Source organism: Cyprinodon tularosa, unplaced genomic scaffold, assembly GCF_016077235.1.
Source record: "Cyprinodon tularosa strain WSP-4 unplaced genomic scaffold, ASM1607723v1 ctg1111, whole genome shotgun sequence".
NCBI classification, from domain to species: domain Eukaryota; kingdom Metazoa; phylum Chordata; class Actinopteri; order Cyprinodontiformes; family Cyprinodontidae; genus Cyprinodon; species Cyprinodon tularosa.
The window spans coordinates 115963-138369 of record NW_024037907.1 but is presented as its reverse complement, the minus strand read 5'-3'; the positions used below and the strand labels follow the sequence as shown (position 1 = coordinate 138369).

Below are 22407 nucleotides of genomic sequence, written 5' to 3'. Positions count from 1 at the left end.
CAGCTGGGCCGAGTGGACCTGGGGAAGGGAAGAATCAGAAGCCAATCTTTTTCCAAAGTTAACTATGTTAGAATATTTTCTTCCTTTACATCAGCGACACAGAGGAGAAAGAAAGTGAATCGAAAGAAAGTATATATATAGTCTAAATCAACCTAATAGTGGTCAAATCTCCAGATGAGCACTAATCAGCCATCAATATACTTACAGCTTACGATTCTAATCCTCTCCATCCTGTACAGTTATCTAATTTGTGTACCACAACCTGAACGTATAACGGAACAATGTAACCTAACCCAAATATAAACTGAACATTACTTGTGCCTAACCATAAGTATTGGTTGGCCTAAGTTGCTGTATTTGAGTCGTTTGTGCGGATTTTGTTGTGTAGAAGGCCCTCCTTCTCTGGCCCTCTCTCGTCTGCTTCATCAGATGACACTGCCTCGCTAGAATGCTGTTCGTCTGCTTCATCAGATGACACCGCCTTGCCAGAATGTTGTTCGTCTGCTTCGCCAGATGACGTGCTTCTTCACTTATTGAGTGCTCCTCCGCCACCATTTCTTTTTCCTCTCCATCCACTTCTCCTTCCCGCTCTGGCTCTGATTCTGTAGCCACCTGAGCATCCTCTGCATTCCTCCTGAGCTGTCCTTCAACTTGTTCAGGTTGTATGTTTGGATGGGTTATAAACCTTTAGTTGATCATCAGAGCTGCTGTCACCACTCTTGTGAACACAATCTCCTTGCTTCCTTCTGTTTCTACTCTGCTGCTGCCTTTTCTGGTCCCTCGTGTTTTTCACATCTTTTTCTGCTTCAGCAGTCAGAAAAACACAAGGTAGTATTAAGTTTCTGTCCAACACTCTAATCTTCCTTGTGCCTTTTTCAGGATGTACTGCATAAACAGGACTGTCCTTGTGTTTCCCTTCAGTGACTACATAGACCTTGTCCTCCCAGTACAACCTGTGTTTTCCTGGTCCTCCCTCCTCTTTGAAATCCCACACCAAGAGCCTAGATCCTGGCTGCAGTTACACTCCAGGAATTCTCCGGTCATACTCTATCTTTGCATTTTTCTGCTTTTTATGTGCTGTCTCAGATGCCAACTTGTAAGCTTCTTGCATCCTTTTTCTCCACTTATTGGCACAATCACTGTGGGAGGTGCTGTGATTAGTAGGAATTAACCCAAACATCATGGCCACTGGCAGCTGAGGACTCCTGCCATAAAGAAGGTAGCAAGGTGCATATCCTATTGCTCCGGTGCACATACAATTATACGCATGCACCACTTTTGGCAGGGAGCTCTTCTAATTTGACTTTTATTTTTCAATCAGGTTTCTGAGTATTGAAAGAAGAGTTCGATTAAATCTTTCTGCTTGCCCAGTTTCAGCTGCATGGTATGGACTTGTACGGAAGCCTTGGATACGACAATACTTTTCCAGCTTAGAAAACAGCCTGTTTTTAAATTCTTTACCCTGATTGTGATGAAGTTTAGCTGGAAATCCAAACGTTTTTGCTGATTTATTTGTGCATGCATATGCTTGAGCGAAGTGTGTAAAGTGTTCTATAACAGCAAGGATGTATTCATCCTACTTTACAACGCTCCAAATAAAGGAAGTCAATGAAAATCATCTCGAATGGGTGAGTGGTAACAATATTTACCAGGGGTGCTCTTGTTATCCCATTTGGATGCTTCTGCTTCAGACAACTACGCACTTTTGTCACATAGTGTTCCACATCCCTTTTCATATGGCCTTTAAAATTGGTCACGGATTAAGTTCAATGTTCTTTCCACGCCAAGGTGTCCCATTTCCTTATGCAGTTCTTTATATATTAGCTGGTGGAACACCTTAGGCAGCACAAGTTGAATTTGATTGGTGGACTCCCTAAAAAGGATGCCATCTTCATTAACACACAGCTTGTTTCTTTGGCAAATACAGAGATGCCATCACGCCAGTTTATTTTGGCATGGTGGGGCCACTGTTTTCTCCTCACAAACTCACGCACCTTTGTAATCATTGAATCTTCCTCACTTTTCTCAGGTCCTGTGCTGATATTCTGGCCACTAATGATTGCAGGCTGTCATTATGACTGCAGGACACTACAATGGCCCCTGATTATGGGATGTTAGCTGGACTGATTGTGTGACAGTCGAAATTATCTCTGGCTCCATCTCCTGGACGCATGTCTGCATGTACTCCTCCATGTCGAAGGGCATCCCAGATAGCCCGTCTGCGTCCCCATTCACTTTTCCAGGTCGATACTTGATGGAGAAGTTAAAGTCTGCTAATTCCGCTATCCAGTGGTCTATGGTGGCATTTAGCTTGGCTGATGTTAACACGTAAGTTAAAGGGTTTTGTCTGTGTAGACGACAAAAGAGGGTGCATAATAAAGGTAATCTCTGAATCGTTCACAGATTTGCCCACTTCATTGCTATGAACTCTAACTTCCCAGAATTAAGGTGGTAATTCATTTATGGGGAAGTTAGTGTTCTTCACCTATCACCTATGACCACAAGTTTGCCTTGATATCTCTGGTGCGATACTGCCCCAGGGCCTTTTTGGGAAGCATCGCAATGTTTTTGTTTTGGGGAAGCATCAGTTTCTCAGAGTTTGGGTAACCTAATAGGGGAGGAGACAGCAAATACTCCAACAGCTTACAGAGAACCTCCTTATGAAGTTTTGTCCATCGATTGGAGGGTTTGAGGGAAACTGGTCTGAGTTTTTGTGTATCCCCTTGCTTGTTTTTGATCCTCCTTCTTTCCCTACCTTTCCAGGTTTCTTTCCTTTTGACAACAGGCTGTACAAGGGCTGAGCAATGCATGAGAAGTTGGGAATATATGGACGATAGCATGATAGAAAGCCCAAGATTTTCATCAAATCACCCACTGTTTTTGGTATCCGGTCTTTAAGTGATTGTGCAGGTGCGATCTCAGCAGGTTCTATGCAGTAGCCATCCTTGGATACAATCTTTCCCAGAAACTTCACCTCGTCTTTAAAGACTTCACATTTTCTTTGTGTTAGCTTCACTCCGTGAGTCTGATAACGACATAGCACCTCTCATGTCACATATGTGATTCTAAAATGACTGGCTGTGGACTAGATTGTCATCCAAATATGGCTGAGATGTTTCATCCCTAAGTGATGTGAAATAGATTAAACAAATGTATTTCAGTAGATTTTCATATCGTATTACTAAGTTCTCTTGTTAATCTGATTTTAAATGCATAAAATTGTAACTGTTGGGTATTTAATTTTTGTTTTGGGTTTTATTTTAATGGTATCTTATTATGAAACATTGAGAAAGATTTTGATTGGTTTTATTTGTGAGTTCGCGCCGAGCTGCGCTGGGGAGAGTAAAGGACTACATGTGGAGGCCTGGTTGATAACGTTGCTGTGCTGAATATTGTTTTTGTTTTAAACAGAATAAAACTGCCTTATCAGTGGTCTTCGTCTGCTGGTTCTTGGATGAACATGCACACACAACGCAGAGCATCAAGAAGCAGACGAGTCGGGACGAGACGGGTTGCACTGGGTCACATTCTGACTTTGAAAAAGGAGGCAGGCAGTCAAGGCAGCAGAATATAGTGTTAGCCTTGCTGCATGCAGTTAGCCAAGCCTTGTATCTAAACCAGGTTCTGGAAAAAGGCAGTGTGCCATCTCCCTCTCACTTTGGACTGCTGATTAATTTTAATGCTTGGCTGATCAGGTTCAAACATTTTCACCTCCAGCTTCTCTTGGTAACTTTGCTTTAAGGGACTCCACTTAATTTCTTGCGCCATTTCTTCCTCTCACTCTCAAATCATCTCCAACTTCCATGTCGCAAGTAAAATCAGCCCCACAATGACTGTGACGTCAGTACCTGTCAGCTCTGGGTGTAGGAGAGCTGTACCCGAGGACTCCTATCCCTTTACATTCCAGTAGAGCAACTGTGCATGTACAACGTTTAACAAGAGTAAAGATTTCTGTGGCCCAGTGCGGAAATACATCACAAATTCGTCGGCGAATGAAACAGCTTTACTACTCATTTAAGATTAAATATTTACTGTATCTTGCACATCCAAAAAAAATATAAGTATATTTTGAAATATTTAGATTTTATAATAACATTTCTATTTGTTTGTTATGTTTTAATAAAGGTCATTGGGTGGGTGGGGTGGTGCCCTAGTGTGCTCTATTGCCCAGCGGCCTCTGCTTTAAACCCTACTGAATCAGCTATTGTGTTTTGTCGATAGTTTAAATTCTTAAATTGCCGATTCTTCTTCGACAGCCTGAGTGGCTCAGGCCTCAGAGTACAGACAGTAGACCCAGAACTTTGTGGTCTGCTGCCAGCAGAACCACCTTCTGATTAATGTAGGGAAAACCAAGGAGCTAGTGGTGGACTTTTGCAGAAGCAGATCAACCGCACTAAGACACAGGTGAACATCCAGGGAATGGACATTAAGATAGTAGACTCCTATATATACCTGGGTATTCACCTGAAAAACAAACTGGACTGGACAAACAACACTAAGGCTTTCTACAAGAAGGGCCAGAGCAGGCTCTTCCTGCTGATGAGACTGAGGTCTTTTGGAGTGCAGGAGGTGCTCTTAAAGTCCTTCTTAGACTCATTTGCAGCATTGGCCATCTTCTATAGAGCTGGCCAGCTCTGTGATTGCCCTTTGGACTCAGTGCAGTAGGTGAGAAACAAATGGATTCTAACTACATTAACACCTCTAGATTAACTTATTGTGGTTGTTCCCAACAACCAAAATAAGTTATTACATTCATGCTGATTTTTGCACAGTTTCTGTCTTAGTCAGTTAAATAACATGCTGCTGTCATTTTGCACAACTCTGATGTTGGTAATATTTTCAAATGTCCATTACTGAAAAAATGTCCATAGCTGTATCTTGGTTATTTATTCTCCAGATGCACAGTATTTATATTGTTAAAACTTTACAGTATATCATTTTATTATTATACATTTTTTAAACTCTTCACAATTATGTTATTTTTATACACTCTTTTAAGGTCCACATTGTCAGACCATTTTTGTCTATAATCTTTTTTGCTGCTGTAACACCAGAATTTCCCCATTATGGGACAATAAAGGCATTTTCTATTCTGTTCTATTCTATATTTTGTAGTATTTCTCCTTTGTGCTATAATGTTGATGAACTGCATGGTAGTGCAGTTGTTGCCTTGCAGAAAGAAAGTTCTGGATTCAAATCCCAGCCTGGTGTCTTTCTACATTCTCTTTGGATGCATGGGTTCTGCCTGGGTACTCCTGCTTCCTCCCACAGTTGAAAAACATGGTAGTCAGTAAGGTTTACAATTTTTTGCCCATAGCCTGGTGGAGGTAGTCTATCATCACAGTAATGATAGTTTTGTAATGAAGCCGTCATATAAGGCTGAGAATTTTTCTCAACCAAGAGAGTCTAGATTCACTCCCACCCTGGGGTCCGGTTCATGAAGCAGGTTGTCTAAACCTGAGAACAGGGAAACTCAGACTTTTCCGGTTCATGAAGATATTTTACTCAACCTCTCTTTCAGTCACTGTGATATCATTCTCCCCAGAGCAAACCTGGTCAGCAGCAGGTTTTCTTAAGGAAATTCTGAGTGTCCACTTTCTCCGCTTTCCTAAGAACCAATGAAGCTGTTGTTATTTCCTGATTTAGTCAGATCTGGCCGTAGTTTTGTGCATGAAAGAATCTATGTATTTACTTGGTCAGTTTGACACACTAAGTTTTAAAAATAAACATTTCATGTCCATTTGTGGAGGATCTTATTAAAGAATTATCGGCATTTTCTCACAGAGAATTAAATATACAGGTGCTGGTCATAAAATTAGAATATCATGAAAAAGTAGATTGATTTCAGTAATTCCATTTAAAAAGTGAAACTTGTATATTATATTCATACATTACATACAAACTCATATATTTCAGATGTTTATTTTGTTTAATTTTGATGATTACAAATGACAACAAATGAAAATCTCAAATTCATCATATCAGAAAATTAGAATATTGTGAAAAGGTTCAAAATTGATGGCCCCTGGTGCCACACTCTAATCAGCTAATTAACTCAAACCACCTGCAAAAGCCTTTAAATGGTCTTTCAGTCTAGTTCTATAGGCTACACAATCATGGGGAAGACTGCTGACTTGACAGTTGTCCAAAAGACGACCATCGACACCTTGCACAAGGAGGGCAAGACACAAAAGGTCATCGCTAAAGAGGCTGGCTGTTCACAGAGCTCAGTGTCCAAGCACATTAATAGAGAGGCGAAGGGAAGGAAAAGATGTGGTCGAAAAAAGTGTACAAGCAAGAGAGATAACCGCACCCTGGAGAGGATTGTGAAACAAAACCCATTCAAAAATGTGGGGGAGATTCACAAAGAGTGGACTGCAGCTGGAGTGAGTGCTTCAAGAACCACCACACACAGACGTATGAAAGACATGGGTTTCTGCTGTCGCATTCCTTGTGTCAAGCCACTCTTGAACCACAGACAGCGTCAGAAGCGTCTTGCCTGGGCTAAAGAGAAACAGGACTGGACTGCTGGTGAGTGGTCCAAAGTCATGTTCTCTGATGAAAGTAAATTTTGCATTTCCTTTGGAAATCAAGGTCCCAGAGTCTGGAGGAAAAGAAGAGAGGCACTTCATCCACGTTGCTTGAAGTCCAGTGTAAAGTTTCCACAGTCAGTGATGGTTTGGGGTGCCATGTCATCTGCTGGTGTTGGTCCATTGTGTTTTCTGAGGTCCAGGGTCAACGCAGCCACATACCATGAAGTTTTAGAGCACTTCATGCTTCCTGCAGCTGACCAACTTTTTGGAGATGCAGATTTCATTTTCCAACAGGACTTGGCACCTGCACACAGTGCCAAAGCTACCAGTACCTGGTTGAAGGACCATGGTATCCCTGTTCTTAATTGGCCAGCAAACTCTCCTGACCTTAACCCCATAGAAAATCTATGGGGTATTGTGAAGAAGAAGATGCAATACACCAGACCCAACAATTCAGAAGAGCTAAAAGCCACTATTAGAGCAACCTGGGCTATCATAACACCTGAGCAGTGCCACAGACTGATCGACTCCATGCCACGCCGCATTGCTGCAGTAATACAGGCCAAAGGAGGCCCAACTAAATACTGAGTGCTGTACATGCTCATACTTTTCATGTTCATACTTTTCAGTTGGCCAACATTTCTATAAATCCTTTGTTTTTATTGGTCTTCAGTAATATTCTAATTTTCTGATATGATGAATTTGAGATTTTCATTTGTTGTCATTTGTAATCATCAAAATTAAACAAAATAAACATCTGAAATATATGAGTTTGTATGTAATGTATGAATATAATATACAAGTTTCACTTTTTAAATGGAATTACTGAAATCAATCTACTTTTTCATGATATTCTAATTTTATGACCAGCACCTGTATAGAGGGAGAGGATTCTACAACTCAGTTGACAGGATATGAGATGTATTTATTTTTGGTTTGTTTAATGAGTGACATGCAGATCATTTATACTTATTTATTTATTTTTACATGAAGAACTACTGAAATTATTTTCACATTCACATGAGTAGATTAATTAATTCTGCGGGGCAAAAAGAATTACTTCAGGGTTAGGATTATGATTCACTTGATAATAACAAACTAATGCTACTGGCACAATCTGAAACCATTCTATGAGTTATTGGACTAATTAATAGCAGCTGTTGTGAAACCTAACACACAGAGTTCCCGACTTTAGGTTAGATCAATTTAGAGTTGCGGATTTGAATCTGAATTTGTTAAACCTGCTTCATAAAACTGACCCCTGGCCTGCTGCTGAGAGTAAGGGAATATTTGTGCCACTGATTCCCCAACCTTCCTAATGTGTTGTGCGCTGAACCAATCATGCCTTTGGTTTGAGGTGTTGCTTTACAATTTGGATGAGGTAAACTAAGGGTTAAATGTTCAAAAGGATTTTAACTATTAAATGGCATTTGGATTAATCAGTTTGTCAGATTGAAAGATTGTTAAGAGGATTATGAACATGCGGGTCACTAACCTCGTCCTTAAGTTAAGTCGGTGCACAGAAGCTAAGGTTGGTTCCAGCTGGTCAGCCTTCGACGACACATGGCGGACGGTAACCAGAGGGTCCCGGGCGTTGATGTTCCAGAGGCCAGAGAACAGGCAGGGGATCTGGACTGAGCGGACGAAGAAAGGCAGGATAATACAGAGGACAAAGCCTTGCGGATGTGTTCAGTAGTCCGGGCCAGAAGATCAGAAGTCCGACGAGGTACTGAAGGCAAAGAAATCAGAATGGGATCAGGAAGGCTCAGAGGTCCAGAGGAAGAATAGGTCAAGATCAGGCAGTCAGAAAACACTTAGACACTCTAGAAGACTCTCACTAAGAACAGATGAATGGTAATGAGGAACTGGTTGGAGCTAGGCAGATGAATGAAATGAGTAATCAGACCAGTCATTAGAGCCAAGATCATGGAAAATGGGCAGTGAACATCAATTGGTACTCCAGTTGTTATACATGTATACATGTTTTTTTTTTTACTGTTGTAGTTGTGTAAAGGTTTTCATTGTTTTGATGTATGAACATTTGTTTAGGTACATGTGAATGTTTATATTTATGTTTGTATGTGCATATAATTTATATGTTCACTTAATGGACTTTGAAGTATCAGGGGCTCATAAGTTGTAAGTGGGAATGAGGAATGGTTGCACGTTACATTTGAAATATTACTGAATCGGCTAATATAAAGTTAATTTATTCACTCAAAGGTCTAATATGATGGTTCCTTGAAGTTTTTTAAAGTCAAATATTTAATGAATTAATACCCTTAGCACTAAAACCATTACTTTGTCATAAAATATAGTTATTTTACCAACCCAGAGGAAAAGGGAACCCGCCTCTCCCTGTGTTGGTTCTGCACATGATGTCGATGTCGCTGATGTCTCTCAAGGCCAAATCAGGTGTACACATTTTTGACATTAACTGAAAGAGAAAAAAATGCTGCCCTGTGCAGAACTTTAGCTGGAATGATTGTGCTTTGTCTTAGATCATCCCTCCCTAATCCCCTTTTTTGCATCGTTACCATGGAAACATCCTTTTGTGTAGAAACATGAAAGTTGATATAACCGTTCCTCAAAGCCAGCATATTTTTAAGGTTAAATATTCATAAAAGTATCTACTATACTTTTCAAATTATTAACCATAGTTAATTGCAAAGTTTGATGCATTTTTCAAATTTGCTAATTTCTCTCTTTTTTGAAAGGATGCAATGTCTTTTGAAAAACGTTGAACAAAAACAGTCCTAAAGCTTTCTCCCATCTCCATCATGAATTAAACGGTGTGAGAATTCTATCAATACGACGTAATATGCCAGAGTTACAGGCATTTGTTTGACACAACATCATACAAGCGATTAAGAAAGGATAGTAATGGGAGTAAGTGGCTGAATAATACATCACTGCTTCTCCCAAAGTGTTTGATGTACTAGCATAAAACTTTGCACATATCATCATCAGACTTGACTAGCACTCACATTGAAGGACTTTTTTTTCGATATCATGTATGGTTTGGCCATACAGCAGCTTTGTTCGGGGGCATCAAATCTGTCAAATTTTCAACTAAAATATTTCAAAATGACCCCACTTTTTTACATCGTTACCATTAAAAAATCCTATTGTGTAGCAACATGGAAGTTGGTATAATCATTGCTCAAAGCCGGCTGATTTCACAGTTATGCTTTAGATATCATTTATGGTTTGACCGTGCTGCTATGTCATTCGGGGGCCTCAAAACAGTAAATTTTCAAACCAAAATCTTTAACAATTCTCATTTTTTACATTGTCACGATGGCCATATCCTCTTTTGAGGAGACATGATACTTGGCACTGTTGTTCATCAACAACTGCTGAGTTATCTGATCTAAAATTGTTTCTGTATCTCTTACAGTTTTGGATGTAGCAGTCATAGCTCAACACAGCTTATTTCACATCCTTTGCATTTTACAAATTTTGCTCTTTTCTTTTACAAAGGACTTTGTGTTTTAAGAATATTTTCAGTTCAACTTCTGTCAACTTCCAGGTAAACAGATGCTTTTGGACTTTTTCTTCTGCCAATTTCTGCTTTTGTTTCCTTTATTCAGTGTCTTTGGCTAATTTTTCTTTTTTCATTCAGCAGAAAAAAAGCTTTCCCACTTTACTGTTTCTCTGAAACAGCTTTTTCTTTCGTTGGAAACAGTGGCAGTTTTTTTTACGGTGTGGGCAAAGCATGGTTAAGGTAGATGCTTCCTGAAGAGAGCATTCTCCATTTGTTAATGTTTCTATGAAAGGGAGAGGTTGTTACTCAGACAGCAGAACTGGCACTGCTAGGAGATGCATGATTCAAGCAAAATATCACTTTCTGCATGATTTTGATGAAAAAAAATAGCATTTTAACAGTTAAAAGTTCATAAAGGCTAATTTTTCTTCTCTTACAAACCTCTGAGGTTTTACAGAGCAGCTAGTGTAGTAGTGAGGTTAGATTACAAACAGTTGAGTTCTATTTCTTTCCAGTGATTTACAATGTAAATGTTACGTGCTGTGGATTTTATTTAAGTGCCTAAATTTAATTGGCTAGATTTAAAATCTTCCAGATGATTATGTTTTGAATGTACTGTATATTTATAAAGGTCACTGATATTTTTTAATTTAGCTATAATAACAACTACTGGAAACTACAGATAGCCAATAAAAGCGAGTAAATACCCCAAATTAGATTCAGATTTGTTTCAATCTCTTAATTGTCCAACAATGGGGAAATTCACTCTCTGCATTTAGCCCATCCCGTTGGGGAGCAGTGGGCTACCATCGTGGGGGCACCAGGGGAGCAGTGTGGTAAGGGTTTTGCTCAGGAACCCAGAGTGCAGGTTGTGGGGATTGAACTGGGTACTTGCAACCTTCTCAGAACACAAGTGCACTAACCAATAGCCTAACACACACCCCAGATTTCTACTTTAACATATTTATGTGAAGAGAAAGACCTTTCAACACATGGACACACATGGTGATTGTATCCTCAGACAGAGCCTCCTCTGTTGTCTGAAACCGGAGAGGTCAGCATTCCTCTGTCCGGCCCTCAAATAAAGTCCCTAAACCTTGCAGAAATAACACAGGTTCCCACAAGGAGAGCAAACCTATGTGCTGGACCTGGTAAGCCAGTTTCTTCAACGGGACAATCAACGTCTTTGTGAAGATAAGTATATGCTAACAGGCTGCCTCCGGTGGAGGTTCCACCCATTCCAATCTTAGTACTGCAGATCGGCATGCCACATAAGTTGGACAAAACTCCTTCATGTATGCCGGGCTTTCAGAACTACATGTCTTCTCATAGCAAATGGACGAAGGAAATTTTTCTTTCTATACAGGATTTAATGAAACCTACCTGCTGTTTTGGAATTTTTCACAGCATGAATTCTCTGCAAAAAGGTAGGCAATTTCTTAAAGCCTCTTTGTAAACATTTTTATATAAGGGGAATTAACAATTTCACCTATCTTAAAACTGACTTAAAGCATACAGACATTTATTCTACATTTTCCGCCTGCAATAGTCCTATTACAGGAGTCCTATTGATAGGATTCTGAAACCTTTGGGGCTTAGTCCATCCAAGAACTAATTTGGTTTAAATACCACTGAATTTTATTTGATTCATGTTAGAAGTAAAGCAGTAAGAATATTCTGATGCTTTGATAAAAAAGTTTTAGAATAAAACTATGTAAAAAATACTATATTTGATGCAGACATCATTTCGGAATCTCTGTACTGCCTATTTTAAATTGACAAACTCTCCTTACCCTAAATTACAAATATGAGCTTCTCATCATAGGTTTTATTGATTGAATACTGTAGCTTCTAAAGTAATGTAAAAAAGGTGACATGAAAATGACTTTGTAATTCTTTCCAGACTGATTTATCAGTGTTGTTGTTTCTCATCTGTTCTGAACATGTTTGGCATGTATACATTTCTGTTAAATCAGCTCAGCTTCAATGGTGGCTCATACTGTATTTTGGATTCTGCACTTCTTGCTTAAATTTTTAAATAACTTTAACTTCATCATTACAAATTCTCACAGACTCAGAGTTTATTGTATTCGTTTTCAAAAGAGATCTCACAATTTTGTATGTTCTAGGTTATGAGACTATGCTACATGTACCACAGATGGCCCACCTACCACTCTGAAAAAAGCTTGGTATTGCCATTTTATAAGACATAAAATGAGAAGTACTGTAGAGCTAATAATCGTTAACATAATGTAAGTTACTTAGTCCCTTTTCTTCAAAAAACTGTTGAAAAATATTTAATGGGAAATAGAATCTAAAAACTCAAAGTATTAATTGTCACGAAATCGCTGATATATAATTAGCCTGTGTTCCATTTATTTCTCAAGCTGAAGCATAGATCCTGTAATAAAGTAGCTCCCAACCTAAGCCAGTTCTATTTCTAAGTTAAGAAAGGTTTGATAGTCTTGCAATTCAATGACTTGACGCAAACAACTGGTTTTCCTTGATAGAAATCATTAACCAGTCTTAATGGTACATCTGATGGAATTGAGATGATATAATTGAGGTTATTTGGTAAGATCAAGGTCAACTGAGATGACCTTGAGATCACATGTGTTGTGAATCAGTCCTATACTAGTGATAAATTATGATTAGCAATACACACTGAAATCAACATGTAATTTTGAAAGTTGTTTTTTATGTACTGCAACACATTTGCTCTAAATGTTTGAACAGAAATTAATGAGATGCAAATTATTTAGAGTGTAAAAATGTTTTTTCTTTTTAACTGCAACAAGCAATATGGTTTAAATGCATGATTTTTCTGTGAACTGTTTTTATAGTGGTACTTCGAGTAAACAAAGTAAACATGGAGCAAAACCTCCTTTTAGCAGCCACTGAGCTGGAGGATGGGTCCCCTTTAACACGTCACTATACCAACATAGGACAACACAGAGCCTCTTAGGACACACAACATTGCAAATATACAGACAATCATACCAAGGGGCAGCTTAGAGGGGTTAATTAATCAAACAAAAAGGCTTGAACAAAAAGACTTGAGAGCTCACAGCAATGGTGAAATGTACCATTGTAATGACAAAGGTGATTTAAATCTGAAATACTCACATGACGAGAAAAGACAATTAGGAGAAATGTATTGATACAGTTACTTATCTTTGGTGCACAGACCTCGGCAGGAAACATAGCATTACATTTTGATAGATATGCACATGATAAGGGGCAAAGAATAGGGCTGTTCCCCCCCAGGCCTGAAACTGGTGGAGTGGAGATAGATGAAGTTGGTCAGTCTGTAGAGTGCTGGTTAGTGAGATGGTCTGCTGAGCCAGTGGATTGCGTGAGCTGATACTAGAGCTTCACTCAGGGATCTGGAAGATGAAAGTCCAGTTGGATAACACAGGTTGAGAGAACCTGTCCATGATGAGCAAGCATGGAGTGACAGTGGAGAGGAAAATCTCCTTATTAGGAAGACACCTCTGGCAGAACCAGGCTCAACATGGCGATCTTCTGCCGGACTGGTTCAGATGAGACAGGGAACACAGTAAGAGCCCGGGAGGAATGACACCATAATGAAGCTTTAGCTACAATGGTGGAGGAGGGGATGGAGGTGGGTTGAAACGGTATCATCTAAATGAAGTCATACAGCACATCCGCCATCTGCGCACAGGAGCAGACAGGTGCATATCGGAGGCCATTTGGATGCCGATTGGCTTTTGTGGAGGTGTGGTTCAAAGGTGATTGGCTGTGTCGCAGGTGGATGAAGGAAAGCAATTAATTTCTTCAGTTGAACTTCCGCCTGGACTCCATTATTTCAAAATTAAATGCAAGTAAAATTATTATTATAGTCATCAATTTCTATTTTCCTTAACTTAGCAGGAAAATCATCACCTAAGATATCTTTCAAGGTTTCAAATTGTGGAAAGAAAGCTTTAGCATTAGGAATATATATATATATATATATATATATATATATATATATATATATATATATATATATATATATATATATATATATATATATATATATATATATATATATAAAAAAAAATGTTTTCTCACACCTCGTGGGGTGGTATGTGTCATCCTCAAGCTCGGGTCCTCTACCAGAGGCCTGGGAGTTTGAGGGTTCTGCGCAGTATCTTAGCTGTTCCTAGGACTGCGCTCTTCTGGACAGAGACCTCTGATGTTTTGCCTGGAATCTGCTGTAGCCACTCTCCCAGTTTGGGGAGAAACTTGGTACTGATATATATATATATATATATATATATATATATATATATATATATATATATATATATATATATATATATATATATATATATATATATATATATATATTAGGGTTGTCAAAAGTATCGAAACTCAAATAAGTATCGATACTGAAATGTTTTATCCGGATACAATACTCGTTTTTAAAAGTATCGATACAGTGCCGTCACCAGTGGCACCTAAGCAGTCATTCATCTAAAGTGCAGAATAGAGGACAATGCACTTTCTGGACACTGTGTGATTGAATAATTCTGTGCACTTTTCAGTGTCAGACTTATTTGAGAATTATTTTTGTTTCTTAACTGGTTTGGCTAGTGTCATTGTTATGTGTGCAAAGCATAGCCAAGGAAGGAACACTTAATTTGAATTTTATAAGTTTTTTATCAAGCTTGCTTAATATTATGCACAGCGTACAACCTTTATTGTGTTTATTTATTGTATTTTATTTATTAATGAAAATATTTCTGTAGACTTTTGGAGTCTTTGTTTTTATCCTTGTGGTATCGAAAATGGTATCGAGTATCGAATATTTTCCTTAGTATCGGTATCGAGTTGAAAAGTTTAGTATCGTGACAACCCTAATATATATATATGCAAGATGGACCCATAACCTCCTTGCTCCAAAGCAACATAGCTGACTACTAGCTCTTTTCTTTATTATTATTATTATTATTATTATTTTTTTTAAATCTTCTCTTAAAGATTTGTTTTCAGTGATGATAACAACAATATTTCTGACATTCCTTATAAGGTTGGCTGGAAGATTTCTCTCTAACAGGAATCTGCAGAGGAATTCATTCCCATCTGCTAATTATCCATGTCTCTTTTTGTGAGCCTCAGCATTAAAAATGTATGGCAAATTGCCTTTAGAGCAGTGAAAGAGACCTTGTCTCTCTTCTCTTTGCAAGCTAATAAAATAAATGCTGTTATGTCTCAAGATTTAACCACCTCAATGCTCTTTTGAGGTAAATTCAGAAAAGGTTTACCTATAGTTTGTCTTCAAGTGTGATTAGCAGGCCTAATTGTGGTAATAATTGTCTGTCTTTCAGGAAATCTTACAGTTGGATCTATTTTTTTTAGTCTGCCTTATGTTGGGATAGAAAATGATTTCTAGATGAACAAGTTTGGCAGTATTTGGAGCTGCAAATGATCTTGGCCTCTGAAAAGATGTGGTTAAATACAGTTAACCAATAATAGAAGAATAACTAGAATTACTTTTCACATGTGATCAGTTTGATTGGGATCTCTTATTTTCCTTATAAAATAAGATGAACATTCAGAGAACTGTTTTTGTATTTTGTTTAGGTTTTCTTTGTGTGGATTTTGTTTAATCTAAGAAAGGTATTTGTAACATAAATATATATATATAAAAAAAGAAAGATGTATCCCCTACAGCTCTCTGCAGAATCCGTTTTCACAGCACTGAACGTTTAATCATTTGAGTTTGCGTACTGGTGGTATTCATTGAGTCAGTCAGGGAAATACACGGGATTCAGTTAGACCACTTAACATGCTTTATTTCAGCATTCAAAATAATTAAAAACATCTCAATTTATTATACAAATACAAAAAAGGTACAGATTCGATTTGTTTCCCATTGGTTTGTGTTCCTAACTTCTAACCTCTCATCTGATGCCTCTCTTTCTGGGCCGTATTTTAAATCTCTGATTTTAAATTTTTTGGAAAGTAAAGTGTTTCACGAGAGAACAAGAAGGAAAGTACAACAGATGCATCATCAATGAATGATGGCAATGTTAGGATTAAAAAGCTGGAAAGCAAATATAGGAGGTTTTACTGTCATCATTATCAGAGAGAAATCTGTCATATTCTGGGCACCAAGAATTAAGGCTGTAGTTTTAGCACCAAGAGGAAGCTGCCATGCCAGAATAGCTGTAACTGCACAACAGTGGAGCCATAACGGACAGCTAACAGACCTCAGAAAAATAGCACCTTAAAAGTTAGAGTTCTGCTTCTGTTAAAGTGTCAGTAAACCTCGACTACCTCACCAACAACCACAATGAAAACAGGCTCCATTTGAAATACGCTGGAATTTCTTTCATTTCTGAGGTAGCCATAATATATATATATTTTTTTTTTCTTTCTTTCCTTTAAAAGGTTTAAATCCATGCTTCTCGTCTGGTAGTTTTGATGTAGTTTTTCTGTGGAAAGGAGGAGGAGATGAACAGAAACAAGAAATTAACCACGAAAGATACAAATCCAAATCATAACAGTAGGGTGGGGAGGTGGGGGCAATGTTGGCCTTTCCACTAGCAGGTGGAACACAGAAGGGCAGAACAACAAAGACAAAGATGGCTGTCAGTTTCACCGTTTATTCGTCAACACCTGAAACATGGTACAAAGCAATTTGATTCTGTCTGTAACTGTCCTTTCATTGCTCAGAGCTCAGAGGTGTATAAAATACAAAAGTCACTTGTGTATTTCTGTAAACTCCAGAGAGGCCTCATTCAGCTGGAATAAGAGGGGATTTGTTTTTTTATACTTTACAGAGGCATATATTATTTTCTTGTTGCCAGCGAAAGAAAAATGTCTTCTCTACAGGATCCGTGGTGTTGGTGATGGCAAAACGAAGGAAAAAAAAGTAAAAAAAACAAAAATAGTGGTCCCAAACACAGCGATGCAGATGCCATCACACCGCCACTGTCTTTTTTTTCCCTAAGTGCAGGTTTTAGGCAAGTGGACCCTTGGAAACAATGGCTGAGAGGAGGTTTGTAGATTCAGGAGTGAGAGGTCAGATTTTCAGCCAAACGACATTAGAAGAATCTTTTGGTGGAATTTCTTTTTGGGGAGAGATGACTGCTAGAAAAAATAAAACACACATACACACACACACACACACACAACAACACTTTCAAGTCCAGATTTCTCTTTTTACAAGAAACAGACAGGTCCAACTTCAAGGCCAAACTCTTGGTCTGGAGCACCAACGTCCATAGGAGCGATATCAATGATGGGAAGGCGAGATGTTTTTGTTGTCTTATAGTCAATGACTGTCTTGCCCCATGTTCCGGTGTGTGACTGTAAAAAAGATGATAAATGATACATGATAATGTGTAAAATAATTTAAAATAATTCAAAAGATTGGCTCAAAAATAAAAATATTATTCCTATAAACCACAGGGATAGGTTCTCTTACCGTGCAACCATCTTCCAATACACTGTAGGTGAAACGGCTGTTGCCCTCGGCTCTTATCTCAATCTCATTGGAGCCCTGGAGGAGCAGGGACTTCTTGAGGTTGCCAGCAGCGGCGTCCATGTAGGCGATGCTGTTCTTGCAATGATAAGTAATGTTCTGGGATGCCTCAGTGGACATGAGACGCAAGAAGGTCATCTGAATGTTGACATCCTCTGGCAGAGAACCCTCACTGCCATACTCAAACTGGTCAGGAGAAAAAGGCAAAGTTACTGACTGGATTTCAGAGAGAAAACAGAATTTAATAGTAAAGGATGAAAATGGACTATAAGCGGAAGTGGAGCAGAAGATGTTTTGAAATTTGGGAAGAGATTCTAAGAAACTCATTCAAGATATTCTAAGAGACTCTTTCAAACCATATAAAAGGCTGGAAAGAAAAGAGAAACCCCCAAAGTAGAGAATTGTTATCATACAGTTATTCTGGAGGTTAAGAACAAAGGAGGGAACAGAGAGTAGATTTTATAAAGAAGAAAGGATCATGTGAGTCAGGGAGCTTTAGAGCTTCTTACCTGGAAGCCGTCATTCATAGCCTCTCCAAACCAGACGTGCTTCTTGTCCTTGATGTTCTTGCTCAAGTACCAGTTCTTTTTGGCAACCTCAGGCTGAGTTGGTGTTACGCATGTTTCACCAGTATCCATGTTGCAGAAGACCTTAATGGCATCCTGATTGCAGCCCTGGTCAGGGTCAATCCAGTACTCGCCTGAACAACAGTATTGAAAGGCATCAGAGAAATTCAAAGTTCATAGAAACTTGTTTTCTGGGTCTATTTTTCAAAGAGGAACATTACAAAAAGTGAGTTCTACCTAACAGAAAAACAGGTACATCAGTAAAGACTAACCGCTCTTCCAGTCAGGGTGGCACATCTTGAGGTCTCTGCAGGTTCTGGCAGGGTTCTTTCTGGTTCCATCAGGGCTGCGGATCTGCTCAATCTGTTGACTAAGGCTCTTCAGGGTGGTGTCCACCTCCAGGTCGCGGTCACGGAGAACATTAGCATCATCAGCACGGAACATGCGGTAGGGATCAGGGGCTTTCTCCTGGGTAATGAAACCAATGTCAAATCCACCACCAGGGGCACCGGGAGGTCCTGGGGGTCCAGGAGGTCCAGGAGGACCCTAAGAGAAAAAGAAGATTTGGTTAGTCCCTTCCTGGCAAGTTATACTTTTGAAAAAAAGGATGAAGGAAAAAGACAAGTAGAGGAGGGACTAGCAGGACTTACAGCAGGTCCCATCTCGCCATTACGTCCACGAGGTCCAGGAGGTCCAGTGGGTCCAGGAAGACCAGACATGCCATCCTTACCAGGAGAACCAGCAGATCCGGCAGGGCCCTGCAAAAAGCGTGAAACAATATCTAATTTAAAAATAACCAATGTTTGTAAAGTTACAGTTATAAGGGTATAACAGTTATAACCTGTTAAGAACTGCTGAATGGTAACTTACTCTAGGGCCAGCAGGGCCAGCAGCACCAGCAGGTCCAGCCTCTCCAGATGGTCCCTAAAAATATAAGGTTAGTAAGAAAATAATGTGACCTAGAGGTTGATTTGTTGTTGAACACCATTAGGAGCCAGTGAAGAATGAAAATGTTAGTCTATACAGGCGGAACAGGAAAGTTACATACAGGAGGTCCAGGAGGTCCCTGTTGACCAGTAAAACCTCTGTGTCCCTTCATGCCTCTCTCTCCAGCCTCTCCAGTTTCTCCCTTGTCTCCACGAGCTCCAGCAGGTCCCTGTCAGGATAAACAATCTATCTTACTTTTTTCTTTATACTCTTCAATTATTTATTATGGTGTAAATGTTTCTTACGGCGGGGCCACGAGGTCCAGCAGGGCCAGCAGCACCAGCAGGGCCAGCAGGTCCCTGAAACACAGAAACTTAAATTTAACTGTTGGCATACTGCAAAACATGCTAAATGTATAGTTTACAATATAAAGTAACTGAACCAATGAATAAATATGGTGCAGATTGTACTTACAGTCTCTCCGCGGTCACCAGTCTTTCCAGCTGGTCCAACAGGTCCAGGGGCACCAGGAGGTCCTGGGGCACCAGGGGCTCCGGCAGGGCCACTCTCTCCACGGTCTCCCTGTAGAATGAACAGAAAATGAAGTAACTTGGTCCTTTTTGAGGGCCAAAACTGAGCATGTGTTACTTAGGACATCATTTCTCAAACATTTAAGTACTACTGCTGGAAACAACAGAAACTTGGATATGATAGGTTTATATTACTGACTAAAGGGGTTTCTAGTTATTGTTATTTTGATTGTTTTTACCAGTTGGCGATATTGCTCAAAAAGAGCAAAAAGATAGGAGGCTAAGAAAAGTCTGTTGTAGCCAGTGGCTACAGACTTATATGTTCAACTGACAGTACTGTTCTAAATTTGGATTAAATAAGACGGTGCTTTTTTAGTAGAACTAGGCTGATATGAGATAAATTTGCACTTTATATGAATTGGGTCATATGTGCCATAAACTGACCTTGGGTCCAGGGGCTCCATCACGACCAGATGGTCCTTCTCCTCCTGGGGTTCCCTATGATGCAAAAGCAGTGATTCATATATCATCAGAACACTTTTACTCATGTATGTGTGGAAAAAAAATGACATAGAGCGCTACGGTGATCTTGGGGCTTCATCATACCTCACGCCCAGGCTCTCCAGGGGGACCTGCAAGACCAGGAGGTCCCATGGGTCCAGGAGGTCCACGTTCACCACCAGGGCCAGCGGGTCCTGGCTTTCCAACCTCTCCCTAATATAATTTTAAAAAAGCATATTACCATTTGTCTCCTTTATGACACTTAAATAGTAGGATATTAGATATGTATTGTGCTTTTTACATACAGAAAACATTTAAATTTTGGGTGGGGGTTGCTGATCACTAAAACATTCAGAGGTTAGAATAAAGGTATTTTAGCTATCTTTATGCAGTTACCTGAATAGGTTAGCTTAGATTTTTTTGTCTCTCTGCTAAATTGGTAATATTTCCGAGGCCGGGATATTACAGGCAAGATTGATATTAACTCACAGCAAGCCCAGCGGGTCCAGGGAAACCTCTTTCTCCTCTCTGTCCTGGCAGACCGACAATACCACGCTGTCCAGCAATACCTTGGGGTCCTGGGATACCAGGAGCTCCCTAAAGGATATGGAAAGAAAAAAAATAGAGATGAAGTTTAAAAACCAGAAAAATCAACAGTATATAAATCATATTAATATGCAGTTAAACAAATGAAGATAAGATTTTGTCATTTAGATATATTATTTTTCAGTCAGATATATTTGCTGGTTCTTTTGAAAGCCTGTTATGGAGAAGCTTACGTACCGCCGGACCCTCTGAACCAGCACTACCCTTCTCTCCGGGGGGTCCTGCTGGTCCAGCAGCACCAATCTCTCCAGGGCGACCAGCAGGTCCAGTCTCACCACGGTTTCCTTTGGGTCCTTCCTTGCCAGATGGTCCGGGAGGTCCAGGAGGTCCAGAGTTCCCCTACATTATAGAGATGAGGTTGATTCTGTCAGTGCTGAAATACCTGTACTCTTTAGTTCCAGGAGCACAAAGGGAAATAAAAAGCCTTACAGCAGGGCCAGGAGGTCCAACTCTGCCAGCAGCTCCAGGGAAACCAGTAGCACCCTAAGAATTAATTGTTATATGACTTTGGGAAAAGCTTTTGTAAGTCAATGCAAACAAAATATGTAACTAAAACTAACATGAGATCAACAAGGATACAGAGTAAAATAAGAGTAGTGACTCACTGGAGGACCAGCTGCTCCACGGGCTCCCTTAGGACCAGTGTTTCCAACGGGACCCTGGGAAGATATGACACAACCAGAATCAAAACTGTACAAATGTTTGTAGTTAATTACTACAAAACCAAAAATGTTATTAGATTACCTGAGGTCCAGGAGCACCAGTTGGTCCAGCAGGGCCTGGAGGACCAGCATCTCCCTTAGCGCCATTATCTCCAGGCTCACCCTTAGCACCAGGTTGTCCATCAGCACCCTGCAGTTAAATGGTGGTTATTACACCAAAAAGAAGTGATTGGAATGTGTCAATGCTGAAAGAAAGAAAGAAAGAAAGAAAGAAAGGAAGGAAGAAAGAAAGAAAGAAAGAAAGAAAGAAAGAAAGAAATAAAGAAAGAAAGAAAGTTGTGAGCAACTGAGCCTTACAGGAGCTCCAGCAAATCCAGCAGGTCCAGGGGGTCCGGATTCACCACGCTCACCCTGTTACAGATGGAGTACTGTCAGCAAGATTTTCAATAATAAGAAGGTTGTAGTAGAACTTGTTGGAGGACAACCACAAAGCCTGTACATACAGGGGCTCCACGTGCACCAGCAGGTCCGGGAAGTCCAGCGGTACCAGACTCTCCCTTATCTCCAGGTGCTCCAGCAGGTCCGGGAAGTCCGATTGGTCCAGTCAAGCCACGGGGCCCATCTTTACCTGGTGCTCCATCAGCACCCTTAGCTCCTTGGTCCCCCTTGATTATTGGATGAGGATAGCTTGTTAAAGAGGTTGTTAGCAAAATGAGGCATATCTATCATTGTAATAGAAATCTGTGTTCTAATACACCATTCAGGTATCATGGTGAAGGGAAGGACTCCTCCGGGGTGAGGATAGGACCAGTTACTGGCTAGTGTTTACTGCAGAGTCATTTCCAAGAGTTAAAAACATGTTCCTAATATTTTTTCCACTTCAAATTGAATTTATAATGTGTTACTATGAGAAAGAATGCGAGCAACATTTTAGAAAATCAATATAAAGGTTAGAACTGGAATAAATGTTAAAATCTGTTTTCTCCCATGCATCTTTCTGGTAACCCTGCACTGTGCTAATTAGGTTTTGCTAAAGCCAAACTCTTGCCAATGAATGTGTTTAACTTTTAGTTTACCTAACTCTTACTTGAGGAAAT

At 39.7% G+C, this 22407-nt stretch overlaps 1 protein-coding gene across 2 annotated transcripts in view; it reads right to left on the bottom strand.

The window, feature by feature from the left end:
- Positions 1-2743: 2743 nt before the first annotated feature.
- LOC119792170 (collagen alpha-1(I) chain-like) overlaps positions 2744-22407 on the bottom strand; it is a 32959-nt gene continuing 13295 nt past the window's right edge. The window contains exons 32-49 of one of the 2 annotated variants that reach the window (XM_038298673.1): positions 21814-21975; positions 21668-21721; positions 21393-21500; positions 21254-21307; positions 21078-21131; positions 20826-20987; positions 20532-20639; positions 20148-20255; positions 19986-20039; positions 19486-19593; positions 19317-19370; positions 19133-19240; positions 18955-19008; positions 18735-18842; positions 18357-18630; positions 18028-18218; positions 17462-17704; positions 15799-17343 (exon numbers count right to left, since the gene is read on the bottom strand). In XM_038298673.1, coding sequence (XP_038154601.1) covers positions 17197-17343; positions 17462-17704; positions 18028-18218; positions 18357-18630; positions 18735-18842; positions 18955-19008; positions 19133-19240; positions 19317-19370; positions 19486-19593; positions 19986-20039; positions 20148-20255; positions 20532-20639; positions 20826-20987; positions 21078-21131; positions 21254-21307; positions 21393-21500; positions 21668-21721; positions 21814-21975 — 2151 coding nt within the window. In that variant the 3' untranslated portion in view covers positions 15799-17196. Of the gene's footprint in view, positions 2756-6825; positions 6830-15798; positions 17344-17461; positions 17705-18027; positions 18219-18356; positions 18631-18734; positions 18843-18954; positions 19009-19132; positions 19241-19316; positions 19371-19485; positions 19594-19985; positions 20040-20147; positions 20256-20531; positions 20640-20825; positions 20988-21077; positions 21132-21253; positions 21308-21392; positions 21501-21667; positions 21722-21813; positions 21976-22407 lie in introns of those variants that run through there. The other variant, XM_038298681.1, reaches the window with a different exon arrangement.